Source organism: Rhincodon typus, chromosome 2, assembly GCF_021869965.1.
Source record: "Rhincodon typus isolate 14 chromosome 2, sRhiTyp1.1, whole genome shotgun sequence".
Classification (NCBI taxonomy): Eukaryota; Metazoa; Chordata; class Chondrichthyes; order Orectolobiformes; family Rhincodontidae; genus Rhincodon; species Rhincodon typus.
The window spans coordinates 54,799,613-54,823,341 of NC_063333.1; the positions used below are offsets into that span (position 1 = coordinate 54,799,613).

Below are 23,729 nucleotides of genomic sequence, written 5' to 3' on the forward strand. Positions count from 1 at the left end.
TGTCATACAGACAGTCAGAATAGACCCAGCCAAGGTGGCAGCACAGTATATTGGAAGGAGGATGTTGGTCTGGGAGTCCTGAACATTGACTCTGAATCCCACTAAGTTGCATGACATCAGTAAAGCATGAGCAACTAAAGTTCCTATTCATACAGTGATTGTGCCCCACTCAACAACCCCATCGCCCAATCCCCTCAGCTAATGAGTCAGTCTCCGCCACTTTGAACAACACTTGGAGGAAACACTGAGGATGGCAAGGACACAGAATATACTCTAACTGGGTCCCTTTAATTGTCCTCCTCAAGAGTGATTCAGCAACATCACTGCTGTCTAAGCTGGTCAAGCCCTGGCAATATACTTGTGTATCTCCTCTAGTCTCACCAGAGCAATTATGTCCTTCTTGTAACACACTAATTATAACTGTACAGAAAAATCCAGCTGTGGGCCTAACCAGTATTTAAGTAATGCTAGCATTACATTCTTGCTTTGTATTTTTTATCTCCTCAAATAAAAGAAAGAATTCCATACACTCAGTGAACAAATCAATAACCCCATCCACACCCAAGCTACAAATCTTCTCAAAAACTTTAATTCCCTTTGCTTTCTTTACCACCTTATCCACCTGTCCTGCTTTGTTCAAGGATCTGTGGATACTCCAAGGTCTTTCAATTGCTACACCCCTCTCAATATCCTCTCATTTATTGTGTTTTCCCTTGCTTTGCTTGCCCTCTGCAAATTTATTACCTTATACTTCTCCAGATTGAATTTTGTTTGCAACCTTTCTGCCCATTCAACTGAGCGATCCAAAATATCCTGCAATCTGGAGTCATCCACTTCATTATTAACTAATGGCCAATTTTTGTGTCATCTGCAAATTTCCAAATCATGCCTCCCACATATAAATCCAAATCATTAATATATACGGCAAACAATTAGGGAGCCAACACCAAAATGCTCTTGAAAACTGCTTTCCATTGGCAAAAACACCCATCAACCATACCTGTTTGTTCCTCCTGTTGATATAATTTTGGATCCAACTTGCCAATTTCTTCTGTATTTCATAGGCTTTTGTTTTTCTGACTGGTCTGCATTGTAGGACCTTGTCAAATGCCTTACAAAATCTATGTGGATAACACCTACTGTGCTACCTTAATCAATTCTCCTTGTTACTTCCTCCCAGAATCCAATTAATTTGTGAGACATGACTTTTCGTCAAATCATGTTGATTTTCCCTGATTAATCCATGTCTTCTTAAGTGACATCTTATCGTATGATCTGTTTTCTACAAAAGGTATATGCTCAAGCCTTGCATGTTTTTTGAATTACCCAGGAGCTTAGGGAGCCTGAAGTTTCCAGTTCTTTTCTCTGAGACATTGCCTCTACTAATCAGAGTCAACTTGCCACTTATTGAACACCCTTTTCTCCATTATTGGAAATTATTGTGATCATTTGAAATTTGCATTTGATGAGTTTGAGACAAAATGGGAGATAACTATAGGGAGCTGACTTCTCACAAGTATTAATACAGTCAGAAACCAAACATGCTTCAACACCAACTGTGTTTCTTACTTCAGGTCCCTTGTACTTTGGAACTTCTCAACTCATCTATATAAATAAATAAATGTATTTTTTATATAATGAGCATGCACTGTTTAAAAATTCAGGGAAAATGTTCAAAACTAAAGAATACAGATGACCTACAACTGCTTGGCAATGGTTTAAGAATTGAATATGTTAGAAAAAGAAAATACTTTATCTTCGGAAAAAGTCTGAAGTTTATTCTCCTTGCAAAATGACATGTGGTCTTCATTGCAAGACCCTTCAGCTGATGTACACTTGCATCTCTGAAGATGAAAGGAAATGAGGAGCCTAAGATTAGAAACTCTCCTGTATGTGAGTAGGAATGACTTGGTCTCAACTTTTGAAATTCAATCCTTTACAAGTGTTTGTCAATTCTCATTGCTTTTCACTCCTGAATATTCCAGCTTAATTGCAACATAAGGGATCAATGATCAAAGAACTCATTGGTAAAGCTGACCTAGATTTTAACTGTGAGGTATTAAATTAGTGGCAACAAAAATATATTAAGAAGGGAAACACGTACATCAGAAAGTCTTACCCTCACTTTACATATTGTAAATAGGAGATCTGTACTTTCTTCTACTTCACATCATTCTTTCAACTATCTCATTCCATTCTGCAAATCAGATGTAATCCAGCCTTTTGATTTACCTTTTGATATTTGAAGTATAAATCACACACGTGTGCTGTTGTGCCAGGAGCTGTCTTTTTGAAACATATCCAGAGGCTGTCATTTTGAAACATATCCAGGGCTGGTTAATTGAAAAGTATGACCAAATTTATAACGGTAACTGAGCTGAATAGATTAGTAATGGGTCAATTATATCTTTCATTAGTAAGACAGTTTACAGGCATTTAAGTCTTCAACAGATGATATTGGTATTCTGGATTTCAGAGATGATACAATGGGGTAAATTCATCAATACTACATTGCTTGCAGGGAGGGATCAGAAAATAAATTTTACAATTTGTAGCTCTATATTCAGTTGGCACTCCCTTCAAACACAATTAATGAATTTTCCGTTGTTGACACATTAAGTATGGCAGTTATGTTCTGGAGATCTTATGCACAATAACGGAACCCAATATAAATGTGGATTTGGTTTACAGACTGATCCTTGATAGGGGTGGAAAAGAATTGTTGGCGAGGAATTGGGGGAAGTGACCATAACAGACAATTGAGTTTGAATTTATGTGAATTATTACTCCAGTGTGATGTCAAATTGGACATAAGAAGTGGTTCTTTGGTATTGATGGCACCTTAAATGTGTTTTATGCATAATTCTCTCAACTCTGGAATTCTATTTCTAAATCTTTCTGCCTTTCCACATCTCTCTTCCTCTTTGAGACGCTCATCAAGTCTTGCTCTTTAACCATCCTTTGGTATCTGACTCAATATCTTTGTGCATACTTTGATGTCAAATTTTGTTTGAAATATTTTCTACAAAGCACCTTGGGATGTTTTGCTGTGTAACATATAATGTCTAAAGGCAAGCTGTTGTTGAGCGTTCAACAGTCATGCCTTTGCTCACACACATCAATGATATGCTGCTTCTGCTGTTTGGCCATGAACGTAGCCTTGAGCCGTAAACAAGATACTGTTTATCTGAGTCTGGCAGGTACAATATAAAGGCATTCTAACACAGCATGCCATAAAATAGCAGGAACTGAGTCCATACGTGAATTGCTAGATTGATCTGAAAGGAGTTTTGAAGAGGTGAAGAACTTCCTGGTAGAGAGAAAAGAACTTAGAGAAAGTGTCGTCCCATTGTTGTTATGTAATGTTTAGTAATTGATTCAAAAGTGAAAATGCAGAGTTCTAGGAGCATGTTCCCAGCCTGCCTGCATCGTGTTGAGAGCAGTAGAAATAAATTGGACAATGATTGGAGAAATACATTTCTATGATGGTTACTCCTTCAGGTCATAAATGTTGCCTATGATTTATGATATCATGGCAATGGTTTCACTCATTCCAAGCTGTTAGTGCAATGACACCATATCTCTTCTTCTATAGCTAAGATATAAAACATTACTCGGTAATGTATTCTGCATTTCAGTGACACCATTCTCATTCTGATTTGATAACAGGTATCAGAACATCCAGCGGACAATTGCAACAGACAGATCAGAAGATGAGATCACTGCAGAGATCTTACAACCAAATACAGGTTTGTAAAAATATCAAATATATATTTGTCAATGTAAAGTTAGCCTTAGAAACCATTCACACATGCAAATCCAAACATAACATCCAGATATTGTGTTCCCTCAGGGGTGATTATTACAGTTAATGTATCCTAGAAACATCATTTGGATTCTCAACAAGACCTTGTGCTGTCACTCTTGAGATCTTTCATGTGATCATTTAATGTAATTAACAGTGCTTTTCACTCTGTTTTCCCAAAGATTTATTCCATGGAAATGGGCCATGATAATGTGAAGAACCCAACAAAGCCATGTCAATTACTAAAAGTCAGTGCTGGGTCAGAAAGAAAAAGAGTATTCCTGTAGGCTTGGAAACAGAATGGTCAAAAAGATGAAAGTAATCACAGAGGAAACGTGAGCTGTTTGTTTCTCTCAGTACCTCATGTGGGGTAGTGCACACACTGACAGGGCTGGAACTGCAGCAGTTGGAATCAATCATTTGCATCCTACAGTAACCACAGATGTTTCAGAACTGTTTTACATCCTGTAACGTATCATAGAATGATAGGATCCCTACAGTGTGGAATCAAGCCATTCAACCCATCAAGTCCATACTGATTCTCCGAACAGCATCCCACTCAAACCTACCACCCTACCCTATAATTCCCATGGCCAATGCATCTAACCTGCACATCTTTTGACTGTGGGAGGAAACTGCAGCAGGAAACCTACACAGACACAGGGAGAATGTGCAAACTCCACACAGTCACCTGAGGGCGAAGTCAAACACAGGTCCCTGGCGCTGTGAGGCAGCAGTGCTAATCACTCAGCCACCATGCTGCCCTCCTTTTAATATTTTTAAAATTTTTTTTAGCATTCTACCCAGACCTACCCCCGACCCTATCCCTGTAACCCTGCATTTCCCATGCTTAATCCACGTAGCTTGTACATCCCTGGACGCTATGGACAATTTAGCATGGCCAATCCAACTAACCTGCAGATCTTTGGAGGAAACCAGAGCACCCAGAGGAAACCCACACAGACACGGGGAGACTATCCAAAAGAGAGTTACTCAAGGCTGGAATCAAACCCAGCTAGCCACTGAGCCACCATGCCACCCAGACATAAACTCTCATCCCCTGACTGATAAAGAACTCGGGCCATGTGGTGAAAGCTCCAAGTCCTAGCCACTAGAGCACCAAAAGATTAATATGTTTGCATGTTGATTGCTAAAAATATGTTAGATACAAAGAGTGGAGAACTCGTCTACAGAAATGTCAAATTCATATGGGTTGTTGCATATTCTTGAGGGAATTAGTGCTCTGAACATAACAACATGTTGGCACTTGGAACAAGTCTTTAACTCAGTAAATATTTTATCTGGTGAAGTTTGAATTGTTTCCAGTACATTTATATTTTTGACTTTTCCATCAACACAAGCTGTTTGGAAAGCCTCCATTGTATTTTGTTTATCCATTCATTCATTCAAAGGTCATGAATTTGCTGGAGAGGCCAGTGCTTATCTCAACCTTTGTAGCTTTAAGAAAGAGGCAATGAGCCGCCTTCTTGAAGCACTGTAGTCCATGGGGAGTAGGTCCTCCCACAATGAGGTTAAGGAAAGAATTTCAGTGACAACGAAGGAATGATGACACATTTGCGAGACATTTTATTGTGTAACTTGGAGTGGAACTTGCTCCCCTTGTCCTTGTAGATGGTAAAGGACATGGGTTTGGAAAATGTCATTGAAGAAACTTCAGTGAGTTGCTACTGTGTATATTGTAAATGGCACACACTGCTGCCTCAGTTTGCTAGAGGTGGAGTGAATGAATGGTCAAGATGGTGGATGGGGTGCTGATCAAGCAACTGCTTTATCCTGGATATTGTTGAGCTTTTTGTGTATTGTTAGAGCTGTATTCATCCAATCAAGTAGTGAGTATTCAATCACATTTCTGAATTGTGCCTGGAAGATGATAGACAGACTTCAGACAGTCATCATGTGAGTCACATCCTGCAGAATTCTCAGCCTTTCACCCACTCCTGTAACCACAGTATTTATGTGGCTGGCTCAGATGAGTTTCTAATCAATGGTAATCCCCAGGATATATCAGCCCAAGTTGTCTTGTTCAGATTTTGCTGCAAATATGCACTCTGCTTCATTATCTGAGATAATCCATGGGGTTGTGAGTGGGATTGAACAATGTGAAATCATCAGCAAACATCCCCACTTCTGACCTTACTGATGTGGTCTCTTTTAAGAATTACATCTTTCATGAATGGAACCACTGATGTGGCGGAAGGTTGAGCACAAACAGACTCTGTTCAGATGAAATAAACAGTGACAGATTTCTCACATCCTCATTGTAAATCATCGATCAATTCTACAACCAGAATGACATGTATCAAAGTTGAGTGAAAATAAATCACCCCAGCTAAGAAATATAAGGTACCAAGTCCTCTTCAATTGCTGTTCCACATTTTTATTATAAAAGGAAGTTACTTTTGTTTCCAAGGGAAACTATGACTCCTTTGCCTGCTCAAGAAACTCATCATCTAACATTTAAATATGTTAGGTTATCTTATACACTCAGCACCTTAAAATGAAATGTAATCCCATTTTATTATTTTAAAATCCTTATCTTCAAAGTGAATATATTTCTCAGTGATTTTGTATTTAAGGAATTAATCTTTGATTCCTCGTTTTTCTAGAACTGAGGCGAGAAGGCTCTTCATCTCCAGTGAGTTCCCAGAAAATTAACATGTTACTGCAATCTCCAACTGTCAAATTTATTACAAATCCTGAGTTCTTCACTGTGCTACATTCAAACAATGTAAGTATCCTGTTAAATCCCTGCAATTGTTATTTTCCCTGGTAATTTCAAAATTCAAAACTTAATATGCAACTGCATGTAATAATTTTTATAATTCTGCATTATTTGGCATTGCTGTGCTCATAATTGACTTATGATTTCTGCATTAACCCTTTAGATTATTATATGGTTGCTTTCCTGTATGATTGAAATCACTATGCAGTTCATTGTACATTCATGATCTGTTCATTCATGTATTCTGATTCACTGTGCTTTATAATTGTTGTTTGCATATTTTGCTACATGCATTCCTTCTGCATTATATTTGTGCTGTTACACTGCTGCATCTTCTGTCTTGTAATGTCTTCTGCATCACTCTGATCCTTACTGTGTTGCCACTATTGTATGAGACTTTTTTGGGTGCATTTTCCTGTGAAATTATTGTCCTTTATGAGGAAGCATTCCCTGATTCAATTTTCTAATACTGGAATACTCCAATACAATACAATACGGTTGACAGCTTGATAAACTTGACAAACCCCGTACAATAAATTAGAAAGAACTGAGTTCACCTTTTCATACTGATCCATTATGCATATTGCACTGTAGTATTAATAAATTCAGCTTTCATCTAAGATAGGTTGGAGTACAGTTTAGTTTTATCTGTTTATTTACTTTGCTACGTGGATTCTTTCATTAGAGTTGTCAATCAGTTTTAAATTTTGCTGCGAGCAATTCTCAAATATTTAATCACCAAAAGACAAATGCTGCTGGCACATTTGTGGTGGGACGGTTCCCCAAATTAAAACTTAAGACTGCAGCACTTTTGTTTTATAAACAGACATAACTATAATTTCTCTTGCTTTGTGCAGATCACATTAAACTGTTAGCCATGTGTAGAAGGTTGCAGTGCCGATTGCAGCTATTTTGCACTGAACTCCAATCAAGGCCTACAGAAGTATGAACCAATTCCCATTCCTATAGGAATTTATTACAAATGGCATGTTGGGTTTAGGTTGTGACAGGTACAGTTACTTAATTCCTTCCTGTACTGTGATGCTCAGTATTGCCACCTCCTAAATTGGTTTGTTAGTTCCTAGCTGCTATTCAATTCCAGTCATATTCTTCAACAGTACTTCATCAGACAGCAGCATCAGATCTGTTAGTCACATATATCAAATTGAACAGAATAAAATCAGTACTGTTTTGAGAGAATAAAACATCTTCGAGCTCAGATAACTTTCAGAAACTGCTCACGCTTTATTTCACCTGACACCCACCATCTTCTAATTTCTCACCATAACATAAACAAAGTATGATATAATCTACATTACAATGCAAACAGGCCAATAATACTGCCGTATAAATCACAGAGTGCTTCTGAAACATAATCATATGATACATAATCTCTGTAGTTTGAATTTCACTGAACTTCTTGAGACTCAGTGAGAAGGATGGAAGCAGCACATCTCCAGATGTTGTTAACTTTGAACATGTAATCTCAGCTGTACATGAGTACAATACTGAGGGAGTGTTGCCCTGTCAGATATTGTCCTGCAGCTCAGGTGAGATGGCGGCTAAACCAATGCGCATGTACCATTTTGGTTGAAGACAGCTCTTTTCTAAAATAATCTACTTGAATCCTCTTGAGTCCTGGTCAATGCTTATCCTTAAAAGAGTTAAGAAACAACTTTAGCTGCTCATTATCTTATTGCTCTTTGTGGGGCCTTGGTATGTATAAATTGGTTGTTACACATTCCTGTAACGAGACAATAGCTTCTAGAGTATTTAACTGGTGTGAAACAACGTGGGAAAGAACGATAACATGAAGAGTACTATGTAAATTCACATTCTTTCAAACTTTCTTAAACCGTATTACTTTAAATGCCATTTTACAGCAAACCTTACACTATTCTCTTCTAAATACATTCCAAAGCACTGGTCATTTCTAGGCCATGGATGTGATTTACCAGTGAACCACAACAATAATTTACTATTGTTTTCGGAGAGTGGCATGAACAGACCTGTTCAAACAATTTCTTTCATTCATAGAGTGCCTATCGAATATTTGCCAACAGCAGTTGCTTGAAGCATATGATACTGAAGATCCGTAGAGATGCCTGGAATTTTGAGCGGTATCAACATAACAGGGACTTGGTGACTTTCCTGAATATGTTTGCAGATACACAGCTAGAACTGCCTAGAGGTTGGGAAATAAAAACAGATCAACAGGGCAAGGTAAGAAAGGCCAGGCCCAAGAGAATGGAAGATTTCTGCAGAATAATGTTATTGAATGAATAGCATGTATACCTCTTGTACTATTTATTGTACATTTGCCACCCAGTCGAGCAACAAAGTATGGGTTTAATCTGCAACTCTCAACCTAAACACACTTTCAAAAAGTTTAATTGTAACAATAATATGCATACAACGTACTTACAATTTAGAATCAGTATTACATGGTACTCCTTGCCTGCTTCAGTTCAGCCTACAATGCTTCCTTATTGCATTTCTGAGTGCAGATAAAATGTACAATTTTAGTTTACACCTGTACAAAATATTGCAGATGCAGGAATTATGAATTTGATAAGTCAGAGTAAAAGCAGGTATATGGAGATAGTGGTTAATCTGAAACTTATCTCAGTAAATATCAGAATAGAGTCATTAGGCAGAATGGTCAACACCTCTTCCTACATGCCCAGGAGTTTAAATGGTTTATAGAATATCTTTTTGTCTGTGTACGTACAAATGTTTATATACAAGTATGTGGGCACGTATTTATTAAGCCAAACTACACAGAGTAGACCAAAACCGAAGGGTGTTGGTAAGTACATGACGGCAAAAGCTACAAAAGAGTATACTGTAAGGGTTGAGAACGGCTTGTATGGAGCCTAATGACTGGCAAAGACTCGTTGGGATGAGTGGTTTTTTTCCATGCTGTAAATTTTCTATTACATGTAATTTTATGTACTTACACTGTGCTACGCTCATTTTAATCCTTTTTATTTTAACAGGGGTTTTCATCCATTTTGTTCAAATGGGTCATCTGATCTATTATAATGACTGAAAAACAAAGTTAATAATGCTTAACTGGTACATAATAAGTATCACTTCTCACAATTTCCAAATTCAAATATTCTGTCTCACTTGTCCTCCACCTGCATATATCAGTACATAAGAAAATGTAGTTTAATATATTGTGTTGGTTTAAATAAGTAAACACTGAAGCATTGTTTATTATCGCATAACATATCTGAATTAGTAGCTGAGGAATGCTGCTCTCCTAATGGAAATATTCTCCATTCCAGTCATTTTTTGTTGATCACAACAGTCGAGCAACAACATTTATTGATCCGAGACTTCCACTTCAAAATGGCCGTCTGCCAAACCATTTAACACACAGACAACATCTGCAGCGTTTACGCAGTTACAGCGCAGGAGAGGTACGTACATATTAGGCTTCTGTTTAGAATGATCAAAAATTATTATAATATGTAATAGGGCAGGCTGTGGTGCGATACTAAACTGTTCACCAAACCCAAGGCCAGATCAGTATCATTGAGGATACCACATGAGGACCAGACCACTAAGTTTAAATTTCACAAAGGATAAGTAACAGAGCCGCAGGAAAAATCTCCGTAGCAGTCAACTTCATAAGTGTTTTAGCCAGTGGAGAACAGACCGATGCAGACTGATTTCAGGCTGATTGTCCAATCTAATCTGGGCCAACTGGCCACATTGGCAATGAGGTGGTAATGCTGTATTGTCTCGATCTCTAAATGGATTTATAGTTCAGAATGTCCCATAGCTGAGATAGGTCTTATCCGCTAGTTGATAGCCTTCAAGAATTTCATGCTGCTTCTTTTAGAGAGGCCCACCGGATCTTTGGCCAATCAGGCCGATATTAAGCCCCTGCCCACAAGAGGCTTCTGGCTAATCAGAGGCCATCGATTCCTGCAGCACCACTGAGGAGTCCATCGCTGCTGCCGGAAGAATAATGCTAGAATCCAAGAATCTAGGAGCAACATAAGTGATGTATGCAAAGTGTGTGGGGAGAGTTTCCAAACGAGAGGTTGCTGGGAGAAGAGAGTTGAAGGTTAAGAAATAAGAGCAGGTTCGTGTTGACTCTCAGTAGAAATGAAACATGCCCCAGCCTAATAGCTACGCCTTCGATGATCACACATTGCCTTTAATCAATGGCCCCCTCTTCCCATCAAATGGCAATCTGCAATCCACTCTCTTTGCTTCCAGGAAGGCTGCAAGTTGGCAGGAACATTTGTCACTGGGTTAATCACAGCAATAACAAGTTGAGACTCTTGAGATCCTTCTTTGGCCACATCATTCACCAAGGAAGTTTGGAACACTACCTGCAGATGGGACAGTGACTCTGCAGTGGAGGAGTTTAGGAGAACTACTGATACACTTGCCATGCCCAAATCTGCAGGTGCTGATGCAACAGCCTCTGAACTCATGAAGCATGGTAATCCAACACTCCCACATTATCTGTGTCAACTCTCTGTCTCTGCTGGATGAAAGGAGCACCAGGATCTGTATGATGAAAAGAATTGTGACCCTTATCCAGGGTGAATGAATCAAATGCAACAACTGCTCAAGTCATTGCCCTGCTGAGCATCATGGCAAAAGCATTTGCCTGTTTTGGCCTTGTCAGAGTTTTTGGCCTGTTGCAGCTATCCCAAATTTCAATGTCGTTTCAGCACTGAAAGATCTACAATTGATATCAGCTTCTCAGTCCAACAACTGAATGCCATAAACATTAAGGAATATTATAGACTGAACCTTACCAGAAATTGGCTGTCAATTTGATTGAGTTCCATGGGGAGTTTCTCTCCATGAGTTCTAACGAGTTTTCTCATTCCATCATCCCAAAGTCACCTCACTAGCTAGGTACCATGTTCCTCTGCCCTTTCTGTCCACACGCCACCCTCGTACAATTCTAGCTCAATTTTCACCATTGCTGTCAGCAGCTGTATTTGCCATTACTGAGCTATCCCAGGATCCCTGGTGGCAGCGTTATTTTTGACCCCCAACCGTGTGCCTGGTCGAGCATTGACAGCCAAAGTCAATATAGTGGAATAGCAGCCAGAAACCAACGCTACTCACAACATTTAGGTGGCACATTGCTTTCCTTGACACTTGCTTGCACATAAGAGTGCTCACACCTACCACAAACACTGTTTTAGCACCAGACCACTCAACTTGTGTATCCTTAGACACATTTTCTCTTACAGCTTGCCAGTCTCCTCTTCTTAGATTGTAACCCAGCATCTTATCACTGTTCAGTATGAGGCTATCACATACAGGGACTGGGATAGGATCACCACCCAGGACACAGACTTCAAGACACAGGTTCCACTGCAGCATCGACCATCAGTTTGTGACAGTGTCTTAGGACATCCTCAATCTGCACCAACATTGCACCTCATGTATCTGAAGTAAATGGCATGGAAGGACAATAGACCCTGGATCTCTTGTACATCCAGGGCATCCTGAGGAGAACTTAAACTGCGACATCTTTATGTGGAAATTGATGTTGGTCCTAGGCTTATGGCACATCTGATCCTTTTCAATTTCTCTGCATCTTTGGTACAGCACAAAAACTGTGATGATGATACCAGTGGCTGGATTCATCAGTCATGCTGGCAACAATCTTGGGAGGACAATATAAGGAATGAACAGGTACTTAGTAATGTGGGCAGTTAGCATTCAAATCACACACAAATGATGGTTTTGGATACAACTCCATGCAGTGGGAGATGGAATGTCCCTGAACATGACATAACATTGGATCTTATTCCAATGAGTGCAGCACTAGACATGAGGCAAATAGACAGTAGGAGATCACAAAGGCTGCATGAGTATTGAACTCTCCTCCACAGAGATTTCCAATTTCAATCTGCAAGGATCAATGATGAGGTCAAGATTTGTTGTCACCAGCATTTGCATGCCACACTGTTGTATAGTTAATGTATTTCACACGCATGATGACATGAATATCTCTGTACTCTGCACAAGTTAAGCCTGGATTTTTAGCCCTGACTCTATCTATTCCAGGTGTATTCACAGACATCTTCCATTCATAGGATGCACTTTGAAATTGAGAGATCACAAAAGGAAATACCGGTCATGCTTGGCACCATGAATCCAGGTGAAATCCCCTTCCACTCCATGTCCCTTTCTATGTGTGCACTCCCTGGATAGCTCACCAGCACTGATTCCCCCACATGTTTCCATCCAGCACTTCTAACTGTGACTGCAATTTTAATGCTTAACCCTGAAATCTTTTACGAAAGGTTAGTCCTGCCCAGCACTGTGATGCACATGACCCCGTTGAGGGCACAGTGGTGGTAACTACCTCTAAATCTCTCACTTCCGTGTCAAATTTCACCGTTCATGGTTCTTGTCCCCTCTGTATCCCAAGTTGCTGCATCCAATCCTGAGTGTTGAATCCCCCAAGTCCACAATTCCCTACCACAATAGTATTGTTTGACACCCTTTTGATGCTGATTGAGTTGACCCTCAGGACTGATAATGGCCACTCCCCAGACTGACTGATAGAGCTTTGACTGATGTCTGCCTGGAAACCTGACTGCTTATATTGGATCTGACCAACTGACCATGGCCTTCTGCCAGATGGTAATGTAGATTGATGAGGCAATGTTAGGTAGTAATGAAGGTGATAAAGCATTCTAATCCATGTTAATTGGCCTCTCACTGCTAACTAGACAGCAAGTCACCTTGACATCTGAGACTTGTTGAAAAATACAACTTTTTGGTTTCGAAGTCAAGATGAGCTTCACTCAACATCTCACTCAATTTTCCAATTTTTTTCACCATTGCCCATGTTGTTCAGGGCCTGGGGAGATTCCACCCATATATTGCCTTCATTGAGTTGGGTCGGTCTATGTAAGCTGCTGCAGAAAAATTGTCTGCCCGCAGAAACTGCTCAATGTGATCCCTTATCATGACAAAGTGATGGGTAAGGTCAACTATGATGAGATAGCATCAGAATTCTTTGAGATCTGCAGTTGAGTCAAACAGGGTTTTGTTCTAGCACTAACACTCTTTTACATAATCTCTTTGCCCCTGTTTTATTCTTTGGTCACCTACATAGGTCATCTACTTACGTAGGAAAACTGATGGAAAGCTTTACAGATCTGCTTGCCTGATATCCAATACAAAGGATCACCAAGTCCTTATAAGAGGACCTCCATATTTTTCATCAGAGAATTATTCTATACTGATGATACAACACTAGCATTTCATGTATGGTCTGTAAATCTATTTGCTACAGCTGGTATTCCTCACTTTGAAGAGGAATTAGTCAAATTCTGCCTTATCACACAGGTGCACAGAGTGTACCATCGAGGAGCCCTAGCAAAACTGAATTCAGTGTAAATCATTGTGAAAACTCTGATGGTTGTAATTGTTGGGTGTGAATAGTCTCAGTGCAAGGACATAACTGTAGGTGTTCTTCAAGCTATGTCCTTGGCTCCACTGTTTTCATCTGCTTCAGCAATGACCTCCGTTCAAAAATGAGATCAGAAGTGGAAATGTTCATTGCTGATTGCACAGAGCTAAGAATCTTTAACAAAAAAATTAAGTCAATAGGAATTGGTGGAAAATCCTGCACTAGTTGGAGTCATACTTAGCACAGAGGAAGATGGCTGTCGTTCTTGGAAGCCAATCATCTCACCTTCAAGACATTGCAGGAGCATCATGGTTCAGAAGCCCATGTTTCATCAGTGACCTTAGCATCATCATAAGATCAGAAGTGATGATCTTTGCTGAAGAATACACTGTGTTCATAACTCTTCCGAAACTGAAATAGTCCATTCCTGCATGCATCAACATTTAGGCTTAGACTAATAAGTAAAAAGTATTGCACCTAACTGCCAGGCAATGACCATTCTCAAACAAGAGAAAATGTAACTATCTCTCCTCGACATTCAACTGCATTCCCATACTGAATGCCCTCCAATCAACACACAAGAGTTACCATTGACCAGAAACCAAAGTTTACCAACCATTTAAATACTGTTGCTACAAAAGGCAGTCAGAAGGTGAGAATTCTTCAGCAAGTAACTGATCACCTGGTTTCCTAAAGCCTTTCAATCATCTATAAGGTACAAGTCAGGAGCGTGATAGAATATTTCCCATTTGTCTGGATGTCTGCAGCTCCAACAACAGTTATGAAGCTTGACAGCATCCAGGACAAAGCAGCCTGCTTGATCAGCACTCCACCCACCACCTTAAAGATTAACTCCCAGCATGTACACTGCACAGTGGCAACAGTGTGTATGCTTTACAATGTGCATTACAGCAACTTGCTAAGCTTCCTACAACTGCACCTTACAAACCTGTGACTTTGACCAGAAGTACAACAGTAGTAGCAACCAGGGGAACACCACCATCTATAAGTTCCCTCCAAGCCACACACCATGCTGACATTGCCATTCCTTCACTGTGACTGGGTCATAATCCTGGAACTGCCTTCCAACAAACATTGTTGGTGCATCTACGCCAGGTGGATGGCAACAGTTTGAGAATGTGCCCCAACACCATCTGAAAGGAAATTAGGGATAAGCAACAAATGTTGGCTATTAGTGCCAGATATGTTCACATCCCACTAAAAAGTTTTAAATAAATAAAAGTAAACAAAAATTCTTGGATTTCCAAAGGGCACCTCAATAAGGCACAACATGTAAGGTTAATATTCGAGGTAAGGGCTTGCGGGGGTAGATGGCAATACATTAGCATGAATAAAGTATTGCTTACTAGATAGGAAGCAAAGAGTTTGGATAAAGGGAGCATTTTCAGTTTGGCAGCCTGTGAATGGAGTGCCTCAAAGACCAGTGCTGATTCCTCACCTATTCACAATCTTATTAATGATTTTAGATATAGGAACAGAGAGTAATGTACCTTTGTATACTGACAATACAAATCTAGATGGAAGTGTGAGCTGTGAAAAGGGCAGAAGAGGTTGCAAAATGATATAGGCAGGCAACAAGGTTTCAGATAATATAAATGGGGAAATGTGAAGTTATTCACTTTGACTTAGCAAACCTTAAATAAGTTTAGACAAAGCAGAATATTTTTTGAAAGGGATAAGACTTGTAAATATTGCAGTTCAAACAGACTACTGTGCGCTTGTACAAGGAACACATAGTTAGAGCACAAGTACAGCAAGCATTAAGGAAAACAAATGTGATGTTGGTATTTATTGCAATGAAGTTAGGGTGGAAGAATAAGGAAGTCTTGCTACAGTTGTAGAGGGCTTTGTTGGAACAGCACTGGAATACTTCACAAAGTCTTGGTCTCCATATTTAAGGAATAAATATATTTGTATTGGAGGCCACACAATGAGGAGTCATTGGCTTAGTATCTGTGATGAGAGGATTATCCTATAATGAGAGAGTTGCCTTTTTGTGAGAGACCAAGTAAATTTGGCTTATACTCTGTGGAGTTTAGAAAAATGTGAGATGTTCTCATTGAAACTTACGAAATTAAGTAGATGCTTTTAGGATAGAAAGCTGAGAGGTTGTTTCCCCCGGTCGGAGGATCTAGAACATGGGTGCATGGTCTCAGGATAAGAGGCTGATCATTTAGCACTGAGATGAGGAGAAATCTCTTCAGTCAAAAATTTAAAATTTTAGAATTCTCCACTTCAAGGGATTGTTGATTCTCGATTTTTGAATACATTTATGACTAAAGTTTGCAGATTTTTGGTCCAAGAATTAAAAGATATATAGGGAGCTGGTGAGAACTTGGATTTGAGGCTGAGAAGTAACCATAATCTTCGTTGAATGATGAAATGTATGGTTTTCTTCTTGCTTTATTTCTTGTGTTCTTAAGTTCCATCAAAACTAAGAATGTGCTGTCACATACATTTTTCTACTGACCCCAGTAGAAAGGTACTGTATATTTCCTGGGTAGGTGAAATGCTAGAACTGGAATCTAAGTGTATCCATTTAATTTTGGCCATACTCAAACAAAACACGACTTGGTTCCTAACTCTCAATCAGAATGGTCCATGATGGGGACTTGGTTCCTTCTCTGAAAAAGTTAACAGGAATGCATTAAAGTAAATAAATCACATAACTTGTATTTTATATTCTGTACATCAAGCTTATTGAAAATTTAGAGATAGTGGGAACTGCCGATGCTGGAGAATCTGAGATAACAAGGTGTAGAACTGGATGAACACAGCAAGCCAAGCAGCATCAGAGGAGCAGGAAAGCTGACGTTTCGGGTCTGGACCCTTCTTCAGAAAATGATGGACCATACCCGAAATGTCAGCTTTCCTGCTCCTCTGATGCTGCTTGGCTTGCTGTGTTCATCCAGTTCTACACCTTGTTATCTCTATTGAAAATTTAGTTGTGCTTAATTGGATTTCTATTTAATAATTAAAAGAAGAAACAGAGAGTGACTGAGTCGGTGCTTTACGTATTTACAGCCTATGCATTTGTGCACTTATTGAATAGAACTTATAGAATCCCTACAGTGTGGAAACAGGCCCTTCGGCCCAACAAGTCCACACCGACCCTTGGAGCATCCCACCCAGACCCACCCTCCTATAACCCATACACCCCTAAGCATTACGGGCAATTTAGCATGGCCAATCCACCTAGCCTGCACATCTTCGGACTGTGGGAGGAAATCGGAGCACCCAGAGGAAACCCACGCAGACACGGGGAGAATGTACAAACTCCACAGTTGGCTGAGGCTGGAATCGAACCTGGGTCCCTGGCGCTGTGAGGCTGCAGTGCTAACCACGCCGCCCAAATGTAACTTTGTATGTAACTTTTCAGTGTTTAGCTTTAATGGTAAAATTAAATAAGATGTGAAAATGTCATATGCTTTGGGACATTATACAAAATGAATACAGTTCTTTTCTGTCATTGTTTTGCTTTGCTAATTACTAAATGATGATAGATGAATCTTAAAGTACAAAATGCATGTGAAGTGCATTTTATCTGTATTGTAAGATGTCCTTTATTAAAATTAGTGTGGCTAAAATTAGTGACCCACTGTAACCAATTCTTTTGGACAATAATCATGGTAGAGTTAAGAAATTCTGAAAGTGTCGATAAATTCCTCAGTTAAACTCTCTGATGCATTTCTTCTGTAGGCATCTGAAGTATCGCGTGTGCGAGGATCCTCGCTGCTTGCTAGACCCACCAACACTCTGGTGGCAGCAATTCGCAGTCAGCACCATCAAGATGTTGTTCCAGTGGGTAAGGGGATAAGTATTTTTAACTAAAAGAAAGTTATTGCGAATGCTGAAAATCTGAAATAAAAAGAGAAAGTATTGGAGAAACTCAGCAGGCCTGGCAGCAGGAGAGAGAAGTGGAGTTAGTTTTTGAGTCCAATATGATGCTTCTTCAGAACGGATCGTAGAGAAGAAGAGTCATATCGGGCTCGAAACATTAACTCTGTTTCTTTCTCTAATTATGTTTACCTCCCTTCTATGTGCTAATGACTTTTTAAGAAATACAGTTACTCCCTAAAGCATGTTATAGAAGATTATTCTGACTTTAAAACAGCTTTCCCAGTATATCAGCAGCCAAGTGTAACCATGGGTCCTCACCTCATTTTCTGAGTTCCACAGTGTCACCTGCAGTGTCTGTTTTATTCTATTATTAAGAAAAAAAAAGTAATGATATAGTTTTTTTAAAAAAACGAGGATAGAACCAGCATTGAAAAATAAACCAGTCTGGGATAGGGGCAGAAATGTCTGCCTAGACCTTCCACTACAATGTTAGTTATGTTGGCCCCTGCATTTCCTCTGTTTTTTTGATACATGAAAACATCTTAAGCATAACCTTCAATTGAACAAAAATAATGTTCAGGGGAAGCCAGTAGTCATGTGCTATACTGTACTGACAAAGCACAGACCAGCTTTAATACACAACCTGTACAGACTAGTTAATGTCAGTCAGTGTAGTAGCAGGGCCACTTTTAGGGGCCTGCAATTGATAAGGTGAAGAATTGTAACAGTATTTCTGCTCCTGATTGTTCTCAAGTGAATGCTATGAACTGCAGGTGAAAGCATAAGCAGGCCAGGCTGGAGTACTCCTCCCCCAGTGACAAATTGACTGTCAATGCTCAGTGTTGAGGCACACAAATGAGTGTATCAGTCTGTACAGTATTGGGCACTATCAAGAGGCAGGAATTCCTTCCAGGAAGTTTTTTTTTTAAAAGGAACAAAAGTACAAGTAGATGTAGAAATAAATTGATGTCGAGAAAAGATTAAAAATATTCCTTGGTCATTACCTTTTCCTCAATTACAGCGTACAATGACAAGATTGTAGCTTTTCTCCGTCAGTCGAACATATTTGAAATGCTTCAAGAGCGACAGCCGAGCCTGGGCAGGAATCACACACTCAGGTAAATACACCCATCTCGACAGTTAAGATCTCTTCTGGCATTTTATTTCACTCTGTAGGGCTGACAGAACAAGTATACGTTAATGTCTTACCATCTTGTAAATGGCAGAACGTGCACCATCAGATTACTGTTCACTGAACTTGATTCAAGAGAGAGAGAAGCTAATGGTATTTTGATACTATTCTCAATTATATTTTTTAAAGTAACAACACTATAGTGGCTGCAAAACACAATGATCTCAGATTTTATCTGAATGGCTGTTTGGTTCAGTTTAGGGAGTTTTAAAACACTGAACCAAAGTGAACTAAAAATATTTCAGAAACAAATTACCAGTGGAAAAATTGAAGGCAGACCAAATACTCTGAATTAAAGGAATGCTTTTAAAAAGAAGGCATCATCTAAGCTGGGAAAGGATAATTTATCTAGTATTCAGGGAGCAGAAAGAAACGTCTGTTTCCATGACTTTTTTTTCTGCAAATGCTGCTGTTTTAATGCACTGCCTGGTAACATCCAGCAACACTGTTGCACTGATTATCTCCAGACTCTTAGCAAACACTGCCTGAATCCACATCCACATGTTGTATTCATTTTATAGAGCAGTCTCGAGAGGGAGATTATATCTGTTCCTGCCATCACATTCCTGCCATTGTTTTTAGTTTGAAACGTATAAAAGTCCCAGAAGTCTGCTGCTCCAAATTAATTTGTAGCTACATTTTGTGGCTACTTATCACTGGCTGAGACCTATTGACTGAAGAATTAACACAGCACATGTCTGCACCCCGACACAGGGTTGTCAAATGTGATTAACGGAATTCCTGGATGTTTCATCACATGACTTGTCCCCATGTTTTAGCCATTCATCAGTCAGCACAGCCATGTGGCTGGTTTGCGATGCAAAGTGACATTAATAACGCAGATTCAATTCCTGTACCGACTATGTTACCGTGAGTGTCCCAGCTTCTCAACCTCTCCCCTCACCTGAGGCATGGTAATGTTCAGGTTAAATAACCAGCAGTTGTCTCTCTCTAATGACAGAGCAGCCCCATGGTCCTCTGGGACTATGGTGACTTTAACTTTTAACTTGTGATGTGCTGCCTTCCTACACCAATAAGAAAGCAAAATATGAATGTATGAAACAGGAAAGAATTGACCTTTCAGCTTTTCAAACCTGCTGCACTATTCAATTAGACCATGACTGCTCCGTTTGTGTTTCAAATTCCACATTCTCATCTACCCCTGATAACTGTACCGTGATGCCACAGTGAGTTTGCTTTTCCACCCTGAAGTCCCTGTTGTCATTCAAGCAGCCTGGAAAAACCTCTGACCTCGCTGGACAGTTACACAAACTGGCAATCCTGGCTGCTGGGTCCCTTTACCCACCTCAGTTACAGTCACATCCTCCTGTCTCTGTCTGGAAGCTAAATCAATAGCCTCTGTCCTAAATGACATGACTGCCTCCTGATACAAAGAATCCAGGTAACATTGTCCCTCCCTGATTTGTTGCAGAGTTGGTAGTTGAGCCTCCAGCCCATAAGCTCTTGAATTGAAGCTGCTTGAACTTCTAACACTAACTGCAGACAAGTCCACTGTGAATCACAATGGTATCCAGAAGCTCCCACATGCTACAGCCTTGACATTTTACCTCTCCAGCCAGTATTAGGGAGTGTTAATTAATTACTTAATTATATTATTCTCTATTTATGTCAACTTTTTATTGATATATGATATATTTATACCTATTTTGTTAATGTTATCACCAACTTGTTTACTCTGTTTAAAGTTATCAATAGAGACTCACCAAACACCTATCTCCTTTCTCTGTAGTTGAGCGAGAACCAACTCCAATCAGCTCCAATGTAGCTAGCTGTGTCTCTGACTACTTGACTTGGAGTTCTCTCCTCAACTCTCCTCTAAGTGATGCTGACTGTTTGTCCCAGGGCTCTCATTGAGCCTGCTTATCTAAGTGATGCTGACTGTCTATTCTGGGGCTCTCAGCTCCCATGCCCCTCTGGATGATGCTGATCACTTGTCATAGGATGCTCACCTCCCTATACCTCTCATTACCCAAATGGATGATGTTTGATTGTCAGACAAACAGCTCTTTTTTTGAGCTGTTGAGGTCAAAATATTGAAGACTTTAAAGAAAGATGGAGATATTGTTCTTTAGACTAAAGGGATCAAAGGGTATGAGGATAAAGTGGAACAAGGCATTGAGTTGGATGATCTGTCATGATTGTATTAAATGATGAAGAAGGCTTGAAGGGCTGAGTGGCCTACCCCTGCTCCTATATTCTATGTGTCTATGAGCCATGAGGATCAATCTACATTCAATACATTTAAGTTGGAGAAGTTAACCCTATGTTCAGGTTTTATGTCATAACTCACACGATGTCTCAGTGAGTTAACTTACCACTAACTGCGGTACTAAATTATACAGACTAGAAAGGGATTCAGTCCAGGATTGTGATACAGGCACTAACTAGTGTAACTAGGAAGAACTCATGCCCAAACCCTGGGCTTTGTTACTGGAAGGACCTTGGTCTGACCCATTGAATATTCTGAGTAAATCTATTTACTTTTATATATATATTTACACAAATGCTTAGATCACAAGAAAAAATACATAAAATTTGGACAATATGAAGATGGTAGATGGAAAACATGGGTAATTTTCTGATTTTATGTACGCCTGAGTTTCTGAAATATGCTATCGCATTTCCAGTTTCTGATACTTCTGAGTGAAGGTCCTTGCCAGCAACTCTTTGCTGGTGTATTCTGGAGTTATTTGGTGAAGACAAGTTATCTTTTACTGGGTCAGAAATGTTGAATACTGATCAGTGGGAAATATACCTAAATGGTCCAGGTCAAATTTGCTTTATTCATTACCTGTTATTAAGTGGTAAATTAATAAGTTTCTTCACAATTTCTCTAGTCCTCTATTACTTTATTTCAGGGAGAAAATCCATTGCATTCGGACAGAAGGAACACTTGGTCTGGAGAAGTTATCATGCGATGCAGATTTAGTTATTTTGTTGAGGTAAAACATTTTTTTGAATCTATTAATTTCCCTGAATTTATTTATTTCATTTGGTTATGATTTTATAGGGAACTGACACCAGTATATGAATATATCATGTACAGGTATTAGCTGTTAAAATGGACATGATGTAAATGAGACATAGTAGGATGTAGATGATGTAAATGAGTAAGCTATGTTTTCAACGCATAGGTGATCATACAAAGTAGTCGTTATATCTTGCTTTACTTAATTTCAATTTGCACCTGAAAAAGGAGAAAAGAAAAAGATAAACCAATCTACACTATCCCACATTACCGGCTAATTTAACATTTACTGTTCATCATACAGGATCTCATTGGCCTTTAGTATAAAACAAATGCATTTCTCTTGTTGGGTCATTCCCACTTTACTGATCTAACAGGGCATTACTACATTTACCTCATTCTTCTTTCTTTCTGTATCTCAAGAAATAGGATACCTAACTTCTTCTCCATTTCAATATTCACCAGTCTTCTTATAAGGGCAGTCCCTCAAAGCCAAGGATGGCTCTCTCTTCCACTCTGGTACTGTGGGTGCTGACGTGACTAAACAGCCCTATACTGGATCTGCACACCATGTCACTGATGGGGCACAAGTTGTTTGAAGAGCTGCATAGGTCAGAAGCTCGGCTTATCACACACTTCATTTAGCCTTCACCTTGGTCTTTTGGAGATGCTCCAGATGGTTGGCACCATTACACATACTTCTTCTCCACTTTGGAGAGTCTTCGGCAAAAGATTCCTACCAGTCAGTAGGGATATTGCATTCTTTTCAAAGAGACTTTGAGAACAACTTCAAAACATTTTCTCTGGTAACTACTTGCCATGATGAGGCTTGGAGCAGAGACCTTGTTTCACTGATAGGGTCAGTAACCCAAATCAATTACCTTTCCCCAAGATGTAACCTCAGCCAACATCCTCACAGCTGGGTCTCCAACGATACGATTTCAAGTGGGTAGCTAACTGCTAGTCTAAAGCATGAGACTGAATCTTACAATTTTTTGGTTAAGTGTGAGTCACGTTGAGTTTGGTAGATTTATTCTCATTGTGAGGCTGAATGAGTTTTCTCACCATATCTTACCAAACTCCTTGCATAATTTGGTATTTCAGCCTCAGAGTGAACATCACTTCCAATTTCCACCACATTTACCATGTGCTGTTCGTGGAGCAACTCACCAGTTGCTGGAGATCCCAGAGTTGACAGGCATTCTTTGTATCAGCACCATACTTAAAAGGCTGTTGTGCACTTGGAGAAGAACTGTCAGCCCAGAGCTGCCTTGTACAGTTCCTAATATCTGCCTGCTGATTGAGGTGGTGCGCAGACAGAACTTTCTTTTCCCCCAGGACCAGAAGTCAAGGTGACAGCACCAGACCATACCAGCCTGATTCGAGGCTGCCAGTCTGACAGAAGTAGTCTCAGCCATGTGGAGGTATGCCCAACATGGTGGGAAGACAGGCAATGCCCTTCTACAATTTGCCAACAAAGGTGCCATTTTTCTCTGGTATTTCACACTCACTCTATCTCTGCTGCTGCATTTATCTCACAACAAAGCTCACGCTCTACCACTCTCACTACTGCCTGCAAAATCTTCCCCACTCACCCCCACCCGTCCCAAAACCTGACACCACTAATACTGCACACCATCTTTGCTGCCACTCCCTCGGTACACCTGTACACTAACAGTAATAGCTGTGCCACCCACTTTCATCTCCCATAATATCTGCCTCTCT

The 23,729-nt window shown here is 39.8% G+C and overlaps 1 protein-coding gene across 1 annotated transcript in view; it reads left to right on the forward strand.

The window, feature by feature from the left end:
- Positions 1–23,729, forward strand: part of LOC109916385 (E3 ubiquitin-protein ligase HECW1-like) — a 419,523-nt gene that overhangs the window by 256,679 nt on the left and 139,115 nt on the right. Inside the window, exons 12-18 of the mRNA XM_048617591.1 lie at positions 3,670–3,749; positions 6,433–6,554; positions 8,586–8,771; positions 9,842–9,976; positions 17,683–17,788; positions 18,845–18,941; positions 21,895–21,978. Coding sequence (XP_048473548.1) covers positions 3,670–3,749; positions 6,433–6,554; positions 8,586–8,771; positions 9,842–9,976; positions 17,683–17,788; positions 18,845–18,941; positions 21,895–21,978 — 810 coding nt within the window. The remainder of the gene's footprint in view (positions 1–3,669; positions 3,750–6,432; positions 6,555–8,585; positions 8,772–9,841; positions 9,977–17,682; positions 17,789–18,844; positions 18,942–21,894; positions 21,979–23,729) is intronic.